The following is a 20,618-nucleotide window of genomic DNA, read 5'->3' as shown; positions in this document are numbered from 1 at the left end:
GTTGAAATGAAATAAAGGAAACAAAGGAGGGGCTTCATCCACTACAATCACATACTAGCTTACATAGCTCTAATATATTAGCATTATATTTCGCTTAATTAGAGGTGCTAAAGAACTGGATATGGATCCTTTGTAACATTGTTAGTAGGATGCTAATTTGGGAACATAAGAGTTCACAGTAAGAAAAGCATTTTTTCACTCTCTCTGACATTTAAAAAGAAGTCAACGCCAATAGAATTGTTACTTCTGTATGTAGCAAAGTATAAAACTTAAGGAGACACAAAGTATATTTTAAAATATTTAGGTTACCTCTGCTTCTACATCCACGTTCTGTTTCAGAAGCAACTTCAAAATGTCAACGTGGCCATTCTGACTAGCGGCTTGCATGGCTGTGTGTCCAGCACATTGTCCATTCACCTGCAAGCACATCAATACTTTCAGATAATTTGCAAGACACACATACCTGTGAGACACTTTAGCAGTACACATACAAATGTATTGGAAAATTTAAAGCAACATCACACATATGAAAGTACCAAATGAATAATTCTTAGACAGCTACCTTCCTGGCATGTATAGACAATCTCCTAGGGTCTTTTCTATTTCATTTCTATAGCATCAGCTAGATTGAAGGAAAGAATCAAGAAGTTGATTTATTTCCAACATTACTATCTTGAAAATAGTTGGATTAAAAACTTTCATCTTTGGGCTACTGTAAAGGCAAGATTTTGAGAACAGCGCTCAGAATTATACCAGTCCTCTGCTTTACAGTATATTTAACTTCATCTTCTAATTTATTGCAACAACAGGAGTCAGTCTGAACAAAATACCATGTTTTGTGTAACCTCGAGCACACCTTTTGTGTAAGCTCGTAACCAATCCTCAGAACTGATGAAGTTTAGTCTCTTATCTGCAAGAATTACTACTGCTGTAATGGGAAAAACATCTGATTGTGATTTTAAAACATGTTCCCTGAACCAAGTCCTATAATTCTTAATCATTTTCTTTCAGACTTTTCTCTACTAGGTGATTAGACAAGTTGGTAAAAGGAATCTGACAGACAGCAGATTAGATGATTTACCCTGTGAGTTAAAAAAAAAAACCAAACCAAAACCCACAACAGCAGCAACAAATCCCAAAAATCTACCCTCCTTCCTTCTACCCCTTCAAAACAAAAGAACTTGAAGACCCTTCACTAATTCTGAGTGTTTGGTTCTCTGCCCCAACTGGCAGACAGGTTGGAAGGTATCTTAATTCATGGCAGACAATAGAACACAAAATCTGTCCAGCGAAAAAGCGTGTAAAGCACTATTTTCAGACACACCCCATCACATTTCATAGGACAACAAATGGGAGAAGAAACACCGGAACCAGCTGTACTACTTCTATGCAGATGGTTTAGTGACTGGCAAGGAGTATGTAGGACAGCTTAACTTCCTTTAGTATTACAGGTCCTCAGAATGGGTCCTCCCAAACCAGAACACTCACATCTACATCTGGTCTCTTTAGCAGGTCTTCCACTTTAGCAACATCTCCATTGGCAGCAGCTTTAACCAATTCTTCATTGAGATCTCCAGATTCTTGGGTTTCAAATAATTTCTTCAATAGCTGGGATAATCTCTCTATAATTATTAAACAAAGGACAATTAAGATTCCAGTTCTAATCACACAAGAACAAAAAAATAACAGCTAAATATGCTATGTTTCTAAAGGCACATGCACAGTAATACACAAATCGCCATAAAATGGCAGCTCCAAGTTATTATTCAGTTCTGAGTAAGTGATGCACCTCAATACCCTTTAGATAGTCGAGACTGTCACATCAGGCACTTCAAAATAAAGTTGATTCAACCACAAAAGGCTTGTCTACCACAAAATACAGAAGGGTGGGGAGGAGGTAAAAACATGAACTTACATAATGATTCAACAGGCTTTTTAGTCTTCTAGCTTAACTTAGGGTATAGCCTGTCCTCTGTGATTTGAAACATTAATTCGTATTACTCTTCTAGCTAGTTTTATGGCCACTGTGGCTTTATCTTTATTGCAGAAAACTCACTTTATGTATGCCTCCCTAGTAAAAAGTCTAGAAAACTATGTAGAAAGGTTTCTTGGCATTAAAGCAAATATGTGAAGAGGAAAAAACAACTAGCTATGACCAAAAAGAGGAAAAACATTCTAGTTTAATTGATTTGTGAAACAGCCAACAGAACATAAAACACATTGGACAGTCTTTCTGCTTCATTACTAGATGAATGACAGCAGTTTCAACAGAACTGAAGTGTGATTACATAGACAAAAAAAATCCTACTGTAATTAGTCAAAGGGCATCTGACTAAATTTTAAGATGGCAGTATTAACGACCGAACATTATCCTGAGTAACTGCTTCCAAGAGATCCCTCACTTATGCTTGCTATACCACACCACCTATTAAACAAGAAGTCTGCTTGCTACAGCCAGTGACACTCTCTTCCTGCCGCAGTCCCTATTCCAATCTAACGTCCCTTCCAATCATTTAAAGTCCTTACAGCAGACCTCCAAAGACATACCTGCACTGTGGCCAAACAGAAACCCAAATTCCATTTGGAGTTTTTGCACCTTATCAAGATAACAATCACCAACATCTCCATACCAACTGCAAGCTTTTTCTTGTATCTTTGTATCTTGTATCTTTTTTCTTGTATCTTAGCCAAACCCCAAGTCTAAGTATTAACCTTGCATACAAACTATGTACTAGTACTTATAAATTTTTAATTAACACAAATACTCGCCATACATACATTACTGGTTATTCTTCAAACTTACCACCAGATGCATTACTTATGGCAGATCCCGCTGATGCCACCTTTGAGACAGCTGCTGGATTATACGTCCAAGATGTCCCACAAACTTCTACCTTTAAGTCACTGTCTGAATAGATTTGCTGGACCCGACCAACTTTACCTAAAGTCTGTATTAAAGAAAATGTCAAATGCAAATAATACTGAAAATAAAATACTTGGAAATCTGAATGTTGTAAGAAGTCACAAATTTTATGAAGTCAGTTGTACAGTCACTAATCTTTAGCTACTGTTCATCAGGCTAAGCAGATTACTACATCTGAGCAAGTATTATACCATGTTCAATGAAATATACTTTCTCTAACTTAAAAGAAAATCCATTTGACTCCTACAACCTCTAGGTATTATTAACAATCATAACTAGAAATATTATACAAGTTTTACCATTCTATGAATCCAAACATACAACTACTTACCGGAAGCATTGCTTCAGCCCACTCTCCATGACCTCTCTGAAGAAGCTTGATTCGCTCTAAGTCATAACATACTTGAACAAGGTCACCCACTTGAAATTGAGAGGTACCTCCTTCTGCACCTTGAGCAGCATCTCCACTTCGGACAACATTGGCTTTGGTGAGAACGGCTGGATTAAACGTCCACCTAAGTAATGAACCATTTAAAGTAGATTTTAAACATGCAAAGTGAAATAGATGTTTAAAAATTACCTGTTGGACAAGATTCTGTTGTATGCCTACAAGCTTTCCGCAATTGGATACTATGGCATTTTTGTTGCTAACCATTTTTTTTGCCCATAAACTTGTCTGTGGCTCGTTAGGGGAATATTTTCAGGGTAATCTTCAAAGATGTACATTTGTAAAGTAATGAAGAAATATCCTGCCTAAGGGGAAGCAAACCAACAACATAGTAGTCCTGAAAGTAGCTGTACACTTTGTTTATTTTTCCACTGAAAGGAGATGACTCTGGTTGAAAAGGGGAAGATGGAACCTGCTCACAAGGGCTTGGACTGCCAGGAAACAACATGGGAAGAACACAGGATTTTGCCCCCTCCCTCTTAAGTCAAAAGCTCCAACATTCAGTTATAAAAATACTCTTCAATCAAAGGGTTGTCGTAGATAAACCTCAATTTTTAACCGAACTATTCTAATTCGTACTATAAATTTTACTGTTTTAGAAGCATTTAGCTGTTTTTACGCTGAGTTATCTTCTAATATATAATACGGTGATCTCTCCTTTACATGCCATTTGGTCTGGGGTTGACTTTTATTCAGCTATCTAATCTAGTTGAGAAGAATCAGAGAAATTCTATAAAGCACAAAGTCTGGGAGGAAACCACAAGATAAAGCAGCTCCACTCACTGGCTCGCAGCTATGACTGTCAGAAGAAAAGCCACTTGCATCCCTTCAGCTTGTGTTAGCCAGGAAAACAGCTTTAATTTTGCATTACTTTGCAATATTAACAAACAATATCTTGAGGGAAAGCCTGAATGAACATGTTAATCCTTTGTGGACAAACTGAACAGGTCAGTCTCCAGATACAACTGAAATGGTATTACATTCATTAGCTGCTTTTTAAAGATAAGCCAAATACTTGAGAGCAAGACAACACAAAACCATGTGGACATAACAGCTCAGCTGTAGAACTGGGTTTGAATCCTGTTAGCACGGATGCTGCTCATCAAACTTCAAACCTTTCTGCTTGAAAGGAGTGGTTTTGGCAACAGCTTCCTCAACACTACCCATTCTCAGTCCATATTTACACGAACTAACATCCTTTTGAATAAGAAAATGCTAGATATAGATCATGCCAAGGTCACTTTATATTAGACAAGATCCCCAACATAAAAAGTGTTACCTGTCCTCTTAGCCCGTTTTCCTGAAAACCCACAATGCATTGCTACTACCATTCCCCGTGAAATCATGGGATACTTTGTAATGAAAAAAAGAAATTACTGCTTAAAACACTAAGTTTTGGAAATAAGAGTCCAGAACATCATTCATTATTTTGGACACAAATTTTCACCTAGTGAGAGAGGCAAAACCCTCCCTTTTCTCGCTAAAACATCTTTAAAGGTTAAGTCCTCATTGTAGAAGGAATATAAAATTTTCAAGGAAATCTTAACAGGCGCAAAAGGAGAACAGAAAGTTTCTGGCACCAAGCGATCACAACTGCTGAAGGCAAAGGAAATTTGTGAGAATCGGTGACGAAGGCTATATAACAAACCTGTTGCCACTTGGGTATTGTACTACAATGTCATGATCCTCATCAATGCCACAAACTGTTCCAGTTGTTGTTAAGGTTTCAAACATGCCATCGGTCCATCCTCCGTGACCATGCTGCAAAGACTGTACAATTTCCAAATCAAGGTCAATGTTTACGAGGTCACCAATTTGCAGCCCACCAGGGTTTCTGTTACCATTCTGCTCACCTGAAATGTAGTAAGAAGAAAATGTTCACACAATCACACTAATTTTCCAAGTAATCTCAAGAACAGAAATTAATTTCTGAGACATAACTCTTGATATCTCTGGCTACAGGATTCTGTGTTTCTTGTTGAGTTTTCAAGACAAATAACAATGACACTGGTAAATACTAAATGCTTGTGACAGGCTCCACTATGGCCTCTAACTGGGATGGTAACAGCTATCATATGGTGCTAGACGTCTAGAGATATATAAAAGCTCTGATAATTTTGAGCCATACACAGAGTGCCATCTTTCCACGCATAAGCTGAAAGATAAGCAGAATGCCCACAGAAAGTGGTTTTGAATTGGGTCAGTCCCTGAATGTGGAGAAAGCACTGGCAAAAGACTATCTCCAAAATGAGCAAAGACAAAAGTCTTTAACCTTGTAAGTGGGGAGATGACTATAAAAAAAAAAACAAACAAACACACCACCCCCAAAAAACCCTGCCGTTTTTTGTGCAAAAAAAACTTTTATCTGGACAATGCCTGCTTTCAAAAGATACCTCGTAGCAAAAAAATCTTAAGCTGGAGGGAAATGGCATACATCCACACACATCAAGTTGTGCTAACTGATGAGAGAAGACACTTGTGGACCTGCTTCCTGCCAGAACCAGAGGATGGTATCTGGTGCTGTCCACAGAACAGTGAAGAGAGCAACAACTGCAGAACTTGTTGTTGAACTCAGTCTACAACATCAGTGGCAAAGGACAGAGTGAGCAGAGTTCCTTTAGTAATATTGCTATCTCTAAGGCGGGGTGGGGTGTGGGGTCCTCTTCCAAGAGAGTCAACAATGGAGAAGGGGTCCTCACACTGTAACAATAAGAATAAAAATAGCCTGAAAACCAAAACACAAAAACATTCTTTGGAGAAAGTCTGATGACAGAATCCGAAATCCACACCGGCTGTTGGTTGGCAGCACTAGCTGCAGCACTAAAAGCCTTCAGAAGACCAAATGGCAAAGAAGATACTCTGATACTACTGAAGAAACACAGCCATGAATGGATGCTCATGTTCAATGCACTTTGACTTCTTCCCAGTTTTAGTTTAAAGGACCAATAGATGGAACACTATTTTCAGTCTGCACCCTTCACCTTTGCAACAAAACACACATAACATGGAAAACGGCCACTTCTGCAGAGGGCAAAAAGTTAAAGAATAATTCTTCAGAAAAGCTACTGATATGGAACTCACTAGATAGAAAACTTACAGACAGCAAACATCCGAGAGACAGCCCTGATGAGACTGGGAAGTCTAAGAAAGGAAGAGATATAAACCAGCAAAAAATTATAGAAGCATTAGTTGGTGGAAAATATCTCTGGAGGTCATCTGGTCTGATATTCCACACAAAGCTGAACTAATAGCCAGCTGTGGTCAGCTGTGGATTTGTCTGAGTCCTGAAAGCCCCCAAGGACTGAAGTCCCACAACCTCTCCAAGTGACTTTTTCCAGTGCTACAATATGGAGCTGTAGGTGTAACAGAAAGCTTCTTCGGTATCTGATCCGAACCTCATGAGTCACACCTTAAGGTCACTACCATTTGTTGTCATGCCATTTGTCACTACTGAAATTTTGGTGCCATCATTTTCAATCATCCTTCAAGTGGTTGTAGGTGGCTAGTAGTTTACCTCTTAATCTCCTTCTTGCCACACTAAACAAGTCAGTCTCTTAACTGCTTTAGCAGGCCACCAGTAGGCCCACTATGTTTTCTGAAAACTCGGGGGAGGGCAGGGGCAGGGAAGAGGAGATAGATGGGCAGTGACACAAACAGAACACAGTATTCTAGACACAACCTCATAACCATTGAGAAGAGGGGGATAATAACTTTTCCTATTCTGTTGCCCACCATCCTCCTAATAGAACCCACTATGAAATTTGCCTTATTTGCAATGATGGCACATTGCTGTCTCATACAATTAAGTATTCGCTGCAACACCCAGGTCTTCCTCAGCAAGGCTCCTCACCCAGGCATTCACAACTCCTAATCTAGGAATTCCTGGTACACAGGATTATTCCAACCAGAGTGTAAAACTGCATTTCTGGTTGAACTCCATGAGGCCTCCGTTCACCAAATTCTTCACTTTCTCAAGGCTCTTCTGAATATAGCTCTACTTTTACCCACACCTCTCTGCCAACTTGCTATCACCTGCAAATTGTCTGGAATTGTATTCTGTCTAATCATCAATGTGACATTGAACAAAATCAGTCCCAGTATTTTGCTCCGACGACATCCTATTCTGTATTAATTAGGCCCCTGCTGGAGTATTATTTGCACTCTACTTTAAATATTGCAAAGCTTCAAGAATAACTTTCTAGTTTTTAATGCAAACATACATTTAAATTCACAGCATGAACATATCTGTGAACTATGTTCAGAAGACAAAAGGGACAGATGTTCTAACAAAGAGTAAGACTAAGAAGATGGAGAATAATGTCGTAAGAATGATGAACTGAGTTCATCCTCATCTATTAAGAGCAAATTAATATAGTGGAAAGGGAAGAATTTAACAAAGAAGAGTCTCCTACTATCTTTGGTGATTAATATTAATGTATTCAAGTACATACAGCATCACTCTAAAAGTAAGATACATGCAGAAAACAGACTTGTACTTCTACAGCAAGAACCAAAACGAATAAGGGGCATGCATAACAACCTAAGTTTACCTATGTAATAAAGAACCAGTAAGATCCTATTACTACTTTTCTATTTTTATTCATGTCAGACTAAAATGACAAAATTAATTTTAAGTACAGAAGCAAGATACAAAGATCAGAGTGCCTTTGCTTTTTACTTTCAAACAACACATCTACTTGACAGTAAATATTTAAGTGACTTCTTGGACAACCCTTTTTGGCGGTTTTTGGTTTTTATGTTTGTGAGTTTTGGGTTGGTTTGGTTTTGTTTTTTTTTTTTTTTAAACAAAACAGACCTTTACTGTTTTCACCTTTTCACTAATGTTGTCAATAAAACAATAGTCCCTGCAGGTCATACTTCAAGTACTTGTGCAAGGTATTAGATTAAGACTAGTAAATAGAGAATTCTCATCACTTTAGGAAAGCCAGTATTATCAGCTAAGTATTTTATGCATATATAAGAAACTCAAGAAGAAAAGCAAAATTTTCTGTAGTGTCCAGTTTTAGGACCAGCTGTTTTGCCAAGGAAATACACAATTATTAATTAAGAAATGTGTGTCCAATAATCTATAAAATTTATCCAAACTTGCCCATATTTCAAAAACCAAAACACCCAGCAATTATTTTTTTTATAATACACTGCACGACTGCAGCCCTGCCAAGACACTAAAGGAGTAAGTCAGTGCAACAGCTGATATAGAAAACCTCAACCAAGATTTCACAACATATAGTAATATTAGTATAAAATAACAGCTTAAGTTATATGTTCAAATGACTCCTGTTTATGGCCATGTACATGCTACTTTGTTGAACATCTCTGAATATTTAAGACAATTTTACAAGAATGTACAGCTAAGCCTGACTCTTTAGAAATATAGTGCACAAGACATATGACTCCATTTATTACTTAGTCAACACTTGACAGGTCCCTTGCCATCCATTTGGCATGCTGATACCAAATACATCTAGAAAAGCATTACAATTTATTATTAATGCATAGAAAAGCTGCCATTTAAGTTTCACTAGTAAGGACAGTCCTTTTACATGATGTCTTAAAAGGAAAGAGAAATCTAGACTAAGTATAATTAACACATATCAACATAAATTTACTTTATCTTCAACTCACCTAACACAGGACAATGGTCCCTGTAGAAAGAGCCTCCTTTTGCATCTTGGACACATTTCAGGTCAGACTACGGAGAGAGATTGAAACAGCTTTAGCCTTCACTGACTGAGTCTCCAGGTTAACATAAGTCAGTGAAACTAGAACTTAAATATACTCAATTGAGAAAGACTGAAAATAATGTGTACAAAAATCATGCCCCATAAATTCGTTACTGATGCATATAATCTCAAATACTTTCCAATCTATCAGTGTTGACATTCTTAAAATTTTAATAACCTTTACCAATATAAAAGGCTATAAAGGATAGACATTTTTCACTCAAAGAAATGTATTAAAATAACACAAAGCTCCTTTGCATTGTTCTATAAAGCTATCTTTCCTTTAAAAGAAAGCGTGTGAACACAAGGAAGGAAAGGAAAAAAGAAATATCTTTAGACAGCGCTCAAAGCCACAGCCTTTCCTGTACCAATCACTTAATGTCTGCCAGTGCTGGCCCTTCTTCCCAACCCTTTTTAACAGATATATGTTTAACTTGGAGAAGAAAACCTGGCACACAAATTCTACAAAATGAAGAATTTCCAATTAAGAATATACAGAACACAAGGATATTACTTTAAAAAACAAAAAAAAAACAAACCCAAAAACCACTATGCTGAGATAAACATGATCTTTTTAAAGATAAAAGTTCTAAAGCTCACCCTCCAGAAAGACTCTGTTTCATATTGTCTGAGAAACAGAAGTTTCAAATGTGATAACCAACGCCTATTCATTCATAAGACCAGCAGAGTTCCTACAATTCTCCTCTCCTCCAGCTTTTTTCCCTGTGTAACCCTTAATGCCAAATGGCTACCATCTGCCATTGCTCCTTACAAACAAGTCTCACTAAACAAAGGGCATTTTGTGCACACGATGAGTTGGGAAGGTGATAGGAAACTGTTTGCAAAATGTGTCAGAATATTCTATGGGATGGGGGAGGAAACTGAGGACAGGCAGTGGTTATGATATAATCAACCAGAACTACACAAATACATCAATTATTTTTCCCACACCCGAGATTTATTGACAGACTGTGCTCCACAATACCACCCTCAGCGACCTCTAACTGCTAAGGCACCAGAAACAATCCAAAATTCAGCATATATCCTGATCTATAAAGAATGCATCACCACTTTTTCAATAAGTGATGAAAAAAGCCAGATGAAAATAATGAGATTTAGCCGCTCTGCAAATCCTCTGAGAAATCAGAGGAGGAATGTGCTCAGTCCAGCAGCAGCAGGGCTGCGACAGAGTGCTGCCACCCGGTGGGCAGGTGCTGGGCTTAACTCGGCCGATGACAAAGGGGCTGCGCTGACCATCCCAGATGGCAAAGCTGATTCATTCATTGCCCCAGACCAACAGAGATTTAATGTGCCCGGCAGCACTTGGGGCTCACCCACTGAATACAAACTCTTCATGTCGTGCAACAACCAGCTGTCTGTGCGGGAGTCACGAAGGGGTATACATGCAAGAGCTGTTTTCACATCCTTCAGAGAATTAAGAATAGAGCGCAGAAGAGTCCTGGTCGGTTCTCCTCACAGACAGGCAAAATCTGGGCAAAAGATCGCTTGTGTTTCAGCAGGTGTTAACATACAGAGCAGACCGATGGCTAAAAGCTAGCAGAAGAAATAAAATTTTCAGCAAAAGGCTAATTACTATCTTGCAGCAGAAATTATTAGGAAGCAGGTTAAGATACCTTAAATTTTACAGGGGAAAAAAAAGACCCAGAAATCTACAAGCCTGCTCTGGTTTTCTACCCTGCCTGTACCGTGCCCTACACACAGTTTATTTCTGGAGTATAATGATATACTTGGTTGTAAAACTAAGTGGTAGCTTGATGTTGAACCTCAGCTTCACATCTGTCTTCCTTTCACTTACATGGTGAAGTCAATGTTAGATCACTATGGAGTAAAACAAGAGTCTGATGCAAGCATCACAGAAAAGCAAGGTAATGTGCCTATTTTATTTACATAAGCCTTCACCAAAAAACTGAGGATTCAAAATGCAAAGAAAGATGAGGCACTGGACAGAAATTAAGGCAGTAAGAAACTAACTTGTACATACTGTATATACAGCAAAGCATTCCTTCAGCAATTTTGCAAACAGCATTACTAACAAAAGTAACATCAACATGATAAAGGCATGCAAATGTCTAAAAAACCATAATCAAATCCCAAAAGGATCCTGGAGCTTTAAGACAGGAAACTGTGCTTAGTTGTACTTCAGTACCATGGAAGCTGGGTAAGCAACTATAATACTACTTCTAGCACGCAGCTACTGTATTTATCAGAAAAGGAAAACAAGCTTTCTTCTGCCCAAGTAGTTCAAGTAAAAAAAAAAAAAAAAAAAAATCAGGGGTGGTGTTAAGCTCCTGGTCATCCTCCCCTGGGGACCACATGGCGAGAGGCCCCCCAAGTGAGGACGGAGCAGAAACACCCCTGAAGCCCGGCCACAGCAGACTGCCAGTGCATCCCTACTGCCAGCTCTGGTGTACCTCACTTCTGAGAACCCTGCCGGGCTTTTTACAAGTCTTAGGAGTCTCTGAGTCTTGTAAATGGATTGAAATAGCAGATTCTTTGGAGACAAGATGTACAAGTGCAAAAGGGAATGAACCAAAACACAAGGGATGTTAAAATGCAAGTTTTAGACTCACAGTAACACTGCGTGCAGAAAAAGTAGTGACAACAGTGAGGCTGGGTGTAAATTTGTGGTGGAGACAAACGTGCAAAGATGAAACAAAACAAACTTTTATACAGTAACTTGATGGAGAAACCATTCAATGAACCCTGAAGAGGATTCTTTCAAGAAAAAGAAAAAAAAAAAAAAAGCTATAGATTTTGTGGAATCTGTGTATAGTTAGAGAAGAGATGGAAGCCCCAGTTAAGCTGGAAATTGTTACTATGAAAATTCAAGGAAGCACACCAGCACAAAACATTGCATAGCAGGACTTTGAGACCAGTACTAACAGCTGATGCACATGAGCAGTGGGTAATAATGGTTTTTGCCTACAGTGGAGAACTTTGGTCTTCTAGCATCTACCCTCTGACTTGCTGAAAAACTCTTTGTATTCCAGCTGTATGTGACTGCATTACATAAAGATCATTATCTGCTGAGCCAAAAGGGAAATACAGAAAACGTAACAGTTTACTTTGACTTACCATCCAATTATATCATTGAAAAAACAGCAGCAATTTCATCATCATAAAAACTTCAGGGAATGAAAAAAATGTACATTACAGCAACGTCAGCAGTGCTGGCAGATGGTGTAAAAGCACCATCATCCCTGACCTTGAAGAGGAAAACAATGCTGAAGGAGCAGCTGCCTACTGGAATCACTATTAAGATATTCCAATCAACATGGAATGCCATCCATCAAAACCAGGGAGGAAAGTCTACAGACTTGATAAGGAAACTAGGTGTGCTGCTAAGAAAAAGAATGTTTGATCTAGAGATGCACTGAAATAGCATCTAATACCAGCAGTAAATACCAGGAGATAAATCAATACTGATCTTACAGATGTACCAGCAGGAATGGTGCCACAGCTGCAGGTGTTTGAGGTAACAATTAATACACCCTTTAAAGGTCATTTTAAGTCTTTAAACTCACAACAGCTTTTGGTAAGGAAACAAGCCCTTACAAGGCAAATAAAGGAAGCTCATCACATGCTGCTTTGTCAACTGATGAAATCAACAAGAGACTGGATAAATCCATAACTTTTAGCTAAAGGTTTATAGGAAATGCTGTATTTCAAATGTAATGAACTCGAATCATGCTCAGTTCCAAGAAGCTGAGAAAAGTGCAAACAATTACAGGAGAAAGTGGAAGACGGTAGAGAAATGACTAAAATGATAAAGAGGTGTGAGGTATAAAAACAATATCAACAGCTTCTTACAGAAGAAATCAGACTTCAGGCAAATCCTAAGTGAACTGTTTATGTAACCTTAATGTCTATTGATTATAGGCACTTATAAAAACTTTCCACATGTAACTTTTTATTTGAAAGGAGGATTAAGCCTTCCTTGTGGGTTAATACTGTAAATAAAACTGGAAAAGGATAAGTAAGCACATTTCTGATTAACAGAAATATGTTTCTAAGCAACTCAGTTACAGAGAGATGACAAAGTTGGCTTGGTTGAGACTACAGGAGGAATGTAGAGAAATACGACTACATAAACAAGAAGCGAAACAAAGTCTGCTGACAAATGCAATTAAACACACAAGGTATACATAAATATCTCCTTCCTCTCTGGGTTCCAAAACAACTAACCACCTAACTTGGGCTGTGCTGCGAGTAATGTAATAAAAACAACTGCTGCATGTATAAAGGTGGCCAAAATTCCTTTCTGTTTCTGTCTTTTAAATCAGTTTTGATCATCACCTAGAAGCAACAGAAGGACACTAAATGAACAAAATAATGAAAATTCTTGTTGCTCCTTCCTAAACCCTTCAGTTTGAACATACTGGGGACAAGACAAAGGACTAGAGAGCTGAAGATCTGACTTACGTTACAGATTAACAATTGTAACTGCACCAGAAAGCCCATTTCTATATATTTCATAACACTCGCCTGCAATGCCCAGTATGCTAAGATATTTACTTTGGTTTTATTTAAAAAAGTGTTAATAAGTAATTCTTAAAATCATTTAGAGTAATTTCAAGGATTACCTTTAAGGGTAACCCAAATAAATATTGAGGAACACACATTAGGTATCAATCAGGATAAGAAAGTTTAAAGTAACATCAAAAACACAAGGGTAAGGAATCCTCCCAATTTCCCTTATGCACTCAACTATTCAGAATTCGTGGAAAAAAGTACACAACCACAGATGGCTTACAGATTACTGAGACAATGACGGACGGTAACTACAGTTACTTCTTTCAGAGGCTACACAGATGAAAGGAAGATGTCCCATAATGAAAAACAAGAGGAGATTAATCACAGCAAAAAAGGCAAGAGCAAAGAAATTTGGTAGCACAAAAACAATTCCTAAATAATGAAACTGATTTAGGGAACTCCTGCTGACAGACCTATTTTCTTAAGTTTTTATAGCAAAGTAATTCTATTAATAAGTAGAAGAATGTAATGCTTACTGAAAGCCAATGGAAGTTACCAGCTTTACATCCTCAGCTGTGCGATGCAAAGAATTAAGAACTAGAAACAAGTTCAAAAAGCTAAGTCACATTCTTCTCATTAACTCTCTAATTCCACATAGTGTATCTTTTTATTGCAAAAGGCTGCGTTCACACATTTCTAAAGCAGGTAGTAAGGTTAACAGCTCACTCCGGCCCTAGAATCTGAAGACAGATACAAAATGCAAGCAGTGTCAATCATACTAGCCAACAGTACTTTATTCCTACTAGGGATGTAGGAAACATGTCATTCACCCTAACAGCGTCATAAAAACAGATTTCAGTTTGGGAATTTGAGGCAGCAGAAACTCCCAGATTTAAATGCCAGGCTTCACAAAGAAAGGCAAGGTGCACCTCGCTCAATAACTTTATATGTAAACACAGCAACAGCAAACCCAAATAAAAACTAAGGATCTGACCACAAATAAATGCAAGTTTTCAGCCAGCACCTGCTGCCCAACCAGCCAATCCTTGTCTCTCCCAAGGAAAAGCTGGCAGGCCGGATAGATTAATTTTGAGGACCAGATGCAGCCTGTCAGCTATCAAACAAGCAACCCTGACTTACAATAATAAGCTGTGTTTTTTTAATCAGCTCCATTTGCCTCCGAGTCAAGTGTTATTTATTTGCAAGTAGGGGTCTCTTCCCAGCTGTATTTACATGGGCACACACTCTGAGTATTGTTGATTCCACATTCTCTGGACATTCTTTGCCATTTTTTAAGTCCCAAGGCAAGTTTTCCCCAAATTTACATGAACTCTCTGACAGTCTATTAGCCAGCTTTACATAACAACACATAAATAGTAGTAAATAATCACAATGAATTTTACACTTAGCAAGCAATTAACCAGTTATAAAATCTAGCTTTGCATTCAAGTGACTATTTGTCACAGATATCCAAGAATCCATTCTGTCTGAAGTGAAAATTACATTTGACAAAGATAAAATTATTGTAGGAATGGATTACAATCAGGTAAGCACTACTTATGAAGCCACAAATTATCCTTTTTATACATATGTATGTACATATATTATTTATATATTATCCAATATATATAAAACCTATACATATATGTAGTTTCACAAACATTTTAACAGTTTTTTGTTGTTAACAGTTAGAACAGAATATAACTTATCTTAAATGTATTTTTTCTGAGGCCAGAAGGAATCTTTAATGATTCCACAGCACTCCTACTATGCAGTGCACAAATTTTAACACAGTAACTGAAATAGCAACACAAAAAAAAAAAAAAGTCAGTTGATCTGCATCTCTTTCTATCTAGATTTTGTAATTGTGCTCCTTTTCCATGCATCACAATCAAATATAAGGGGGAAGATACCAACCATTGGTTTAATAATATTATACTACATAAAACTACATATAATTTTCTCTCCCTTTTGCCAGTGTATAAAGAATTTTTTTTAGGACTGGGGGAAACCATGAAGGTACTGACACATTCAATACTGACACATTTTTTCCTTAGCACCTTCATGTATGAGAAAAACTGACCTGCACTAAAGATGTTTACTCTTTTTAAAGCTGACAGTAAAATATGTATTTACTGTAAAAGTGGTATTTAGTATTTATTTTTTATTATAAAAATAAACTTTAAAGTGAGGCTTCAAAAAGTAGACTAGGTATTGTTTAACATTTTATTACTGATATACTTCTGACGATGACACTACAATGTTAAGTTAACATGGATTTCCTCTGCAGTACCAAACAAAAAATCATGCAATGCAAATGCTAATTAAGACGTTATAAGCAGTTGATAATCAAAGTAACCTTTCCCTGACCCACATTAGGATAAGAAAACCTAGCAACAGAAGGCATTTAGGCTAGAGTCTGACCCATTTTCTCTCTAAAGCTGTAGAAGTAGCTGTAGAAGCTAAGAAGTGAAAAAGAAAAATATAGTGATAAAGCAAATTAAGGTTGTAACTTAATTCAACACTTTTCCATTGACATAAAATATGATCTCAAGAGGATTCTGAGTGTTGCCAGTAATTTAAAAACTGCAAATCTTGCAGTAATCACACCAAAATCTGAAGTTAACTGAAGAGTTCAGGAGTTAAAGAAACAGAGTCTTTAAAAAGTTCATTACTAAGCTTCTTTTTCTTTTCTGAATTTTAATTTAAGCACAATAGTAGCACAGTAAGATAATCATGTATGCGATGTAAATATTTACTATACTTGGGCAGGAACCAGCCCTTAACTTTAAGTTATTTATATGTTTTATAAATTCCCAGATCAGATTTTCTTACTAATACATATGCATGATCCATACAGCTGTATTCACAATGACCTGACTAACAGCATGCAAACTGATAAAGGATATTACAAAAGCAGGATAATAAAGCACAAGAAGTTATTCTTGCTACCCTCCCCCCATCACGCATTTTACCCTTTGTGTTCTTTTATACTTACCATGCCCTCAAAGCCAACTCTGTAAAGGTTTTTAGCACCATTGTCCCAAAGAACATATGCTGCGCTGTGTGGACTCGACGCACTCCAATCTTGGATTTCAGTTACCTATTCAGTTTTAAAAATAAGAAAGTTGTTTCTAAAACAAAGACTTAGAAGCATGATTTGAACTTAAAAGCTTATTCATCTCTTGAGAATAATTCAGGATATACCAGTTCTCCTGAATTTATTAAAATTTATTCTGAAGCTGTGTTCTGTTTGATACAAGTGTTCCCTAGGTGTCTTAAGATGGCAGCTTGAATATATACTTTGTAGGCCTATTTTTCTTTTATATATTTGGTTGGTCATCTAACTACATAAGTAGAAAACAAAATCTGAAATGTAAAAATTTATTTTATGATGCTTTGATATGTTCTTACTAGAAGCAGCAGTTAACTATGGAAAACAGGATGAAAACTATTTTAATTGCTTCAATTTGTCTTGTTTAACCTGCATTAGCTTGGTGGTACTGCACTATGTTAGGAGACAAAGTTTTATTTCCAGAGCCAATCTGTTTAACAACAGTACAAAAGAAGGAGAGTGCAAAGGACTTTCTGGAATCATGAGGCCATGCACCAAACTCTGAAAACACTTCCACTATTAAAAAAAAAAAAATAAATAATCAATTTCCAGAATTTGTCTTCATTCTTATTTGTATTTATTTCAAGGTTTTTCCTGCTATCTGCCATCTGCTCTTCCTTGTTAAAAACATCTACATGCATTTGTACATTTTTTCAGCTTGCAAATAATCCCACCAAGTTTAGTACACAAAGCAGACAATGCAGGATAAGACTCTTATTTGCAAAGTTTCAGAGATTTCAAAATATCTTGCCAAATTCACAGCAAGGGGTAAACAATCAAGATGAAAAAAGCTGCATCTGAATATCCCTTGTTTTAAGAGATTTAAATTTATTATTTTCTCTCAATAAAATCCAAAATGAAATCCCCAGATGTCCTAAAGCTTCCATAAATGTCTAGGATATAAAATAGGCTAAATATCTTATTCAGGAACTTCCCACTTTCTTCTAAATCCTTATTAAATGTACTAAAAATAAATGCAACAAAAAAACACCATTTCACCAAGATATAAGGGCATCCAATTCCCCTTCCATCTTATATTTGGTGATAAAAGTCATAGTATATTTTACACTCCCTGCTGTATGGTCATACTTATAACAAACCTTCATTAGTTCTCAAGCTAAATGTAAGTCATAGACCGAAAATTTGCAAAGGTGACGATTAGCAACATAACTTTCCATGCAATTTTCAATAAATCAAATTTTTTTTTTTATACAACTATATCAAAACCACTCATATAATGACCTAAGCCAGCAATATAATATCCACATCCAACACTTGCAAAGTTTTTAATTTTAAACTGGAAAAGCCCCTATAATTATTCGGGTGCAAGCACTGAAAACCAGGAGCAAGAGAAACACAAATGTGCTGACCCACAAGCAGTAAGACTAGAGAATGCAGGGATGACCAGAAAGAGCTATTCTTGAGAGCTCCGTTTTTATACCAGCTCTCTAGTAATGCTGAGATATGCCCAAGATCTTAATGTTGTTACAAGTCTGTCTTAAGCAGAACAGCCAAGACAAAAATTTAGTAGTTTTAAAAATTTTGCACTGGTATTGTAAAAATTTAAATTTAAAAGAACTGGTCATAGTATACATCCACTCCTCTTTCTAAATGCTTTAGCATTCTAGAGTAAGATTAAAAAATGTCCAGCAAATTAAAATAGTAACTTTCATGATGATATTTTTACTCTACAATTAGAAAAGCTACGGAGGCCATTACATGAGCATGCAGAAATGCATCTTCTCATTTAAACCAGTTTTATTTTTACCTTTCCTCTACGTCCGTTGCCACCATCTTGATCTTCCCATTGCCAGTCAACTCCTCTCACCACCCTGGCACCTGCAAAGATTCCTCTGGCTGTAATTTTCTTTGATTTACGGCGAGACTCCAACAACACCCTGAAGTTATTAAAAGAAGAACCCACAAATGTCAAGATAATATAGTCCATGAATCTTTGGGGACAGGAAGGAAGGAGAGCATCTTGAAACAAAAATAACCCCACAAATGCAGATTTCAGTGCATGAATCACATCCATTCAATTCTCAACTTGAACAGCAGCCCACAAAATAAAAAAACATGATCTTCCTAAATCTGATTTATTGTGTGTTTATAATTAGTCTTTAATTTCAATTAATTTTAATGATAATTTCTTCTCCAAACTTCCTACTACCAGCAATAATCTTGAAACTACTTACATATAGATCCGTACTCATAGTATTAAAATAATTAAAGAAACATACAGAGTCATATAAACAACACATTTCTGTTTCTCTTAGATGCACCTAGGCAAATATTACTGTCCCACAATTGCTCTGCCATTTTTATCCAGAATTATGCTATTAAGTAAGAGCTATATTTCTTTCTCCTCCATGTCTCAGTTTATTTTCTACATACTTCATATAGAATATCCTGGCAAATTTAATTCAATACATCAGCATCCATTTTTTCAGTCATATTATGTTATTTTTCCAAAGCAAACCTCTTCTTTCCCTCTGACTTCAACAGAGCTGAAGCAGATAAGCCTAAAAAGAACAGTTTGTGAGTATTTAACTTACAAACAGAAACAAATAGACAAACGTTTTCCTGCCTTTTCAGTCATCTCAAAAAGCCAACAGTTTGCATGCAACCAGATTTCTTACTTCATGCCAGGAAAATGTTGCCAGACAAAAGTATTTTTCAGCTGAAATTCTGAATGTTTCCTGACCTCTTCAGGAAATGTATCACCCTCCTGCTAAACTTTTAATATCCAGCAGATGGCAGACAAGGAAAAAGTTAAACTGTTAGAATTAATGCAAAGAGTACATGACAATATTAGCCATTTTTATCTAAGTAACATAAAAGAGTGTTAGAAAACACAAAGTTATGTTGTTTAGAGCAGCATTTTAGAAAGATCTCAACACCTACAAAACTGAGATAAAACCGAGCATACATTACTTTGGTACACTGCCCATATGATAACCCAGACTCAAGAATAAAATAGGTAGAGCTCAATGCTTTCCTTCATTCAAACATCCTTACGTGCCTCTTGTCATTTTTCCTATGAGATATCCCTCAAATTCAATAGGACTGCTTTGCCCTTTTTTCCTCCTTCAAACAGTTGACTTTAATCAATTTTTCTCAGCTAAGCTTAACGCAGTAGAAACAGCTCCTTGGCAGATGAAGCTGCCTTCTAGGTACCAGTTGCAAAACAGAGCTCAATGGGAGTAAACAAAGAGAGGGAGAAAGCAACAAGAGCAAAAGATTTCTTGAAATACATTGCATACAATCTATCTCCAAAATGAAAAATTATGCTTTTTATACCAGAACAGACCACTTGAAACTATACAGGAAACTTCAGCTTAAAAAACCAAAAAGAGTATGGCAAGCATTCTCAAAATCAATGATATTTTTATAAAGAAATAAATAGAAAACAGATTTGTATTTTGTTACCTATTTTCTATTAATTACACTAAGCCAGCACTTTCTGCTCTTGGATTCAACTTCTAAGCCTAGTTCTGCATTAGAACATTATAACTGAGACACTAAGCTTAAGATATCTGTTTGGTACCTAGATCTACTGGCATGAATCTCAAAAAAAAGCCAGAAGTTACTTTTTGATTAAGCCCCTGACCTGGCCTGAAGTTAAACTTCAAGGCAAATGTTTGAGAAAATAAACAGAGTCCCTAAAATCCACAACATGAGAACACAGTTTGTGTGCTCTAGCCACTTCTCTTAACTGTAAAAGCACCGATAAAAGCACATCAATGAACTACAACATATTTGTAAACCTTACTTCTCTAAGATGAGATAAATTTTCTTACACATGCCACATTTAATTGAGTATCATATCTATAACAAAAGCTTCCAATGATTTAATGAAAGAACATTCTGGAGAGTTAACACAGAGGGGATACA

The 20,618-nt window shown here is 36.8% G+C and overlaps 1 protein-coding gene across 1 annotated transcript in view; it reads right to left on the bottom strand.

Moving 5' to 3' along the window:
* The window catches only part of MIB1 (MIB E3 ubiquitin protein ligase 1), a 79,093-nt gene that overhangs the window by 46,561 nt on the left and 11,914 nt on the right, over positions 1-20,618 (bottom strand). The window contains exons 3-10 of the mRNA XM_082499669.1: positions 18,493-18,622; positions 16,608-16,712; positions 9,018-9,084; positions 5,020-5,224; positions 3,255-3,438; positions 2,804-2,948; positions 1,489-1,622; positions 310-417 (exon numbers count right to left, since the gene is read on the bottom strand). Of these exons, the coding sequence (XP_082355795.1) occupies positions 310-417; positions 1,489-1,622; positions 2,804-2,948; positions 3,255-3,438; positions 5,020-5,224; positions 9,018-9,084; positions 16,608-16,712; positions 18,493-18,622 (1,078 nt within the window). The remainder of the gene's footprint in view (positions 1-309; positions 418-1,488; positions 1,623-2,803; positions 2,949-3,254; positions 3,439-5,019; positions 5,225-9,017; positions 9,085-16,607; positions 16,713-18,492; positions 18,623-20,618) is intronic.

Source organism: Vanellus vanellus (genome assembly GCF_965231255.1).
Source record: "Vanellus vanellus genome assembly, chromosome: 2".
NCBI lineage: Eukaryota > Metazoa > Chordata > Aves > Charadriiformes > Charadriidae > Vanellus > Vanellus vanellus.
Note: the sequence above shows the minus strand (reverse complement) of the source record. Positions and strands in the feature narration are given on the sequence as shown.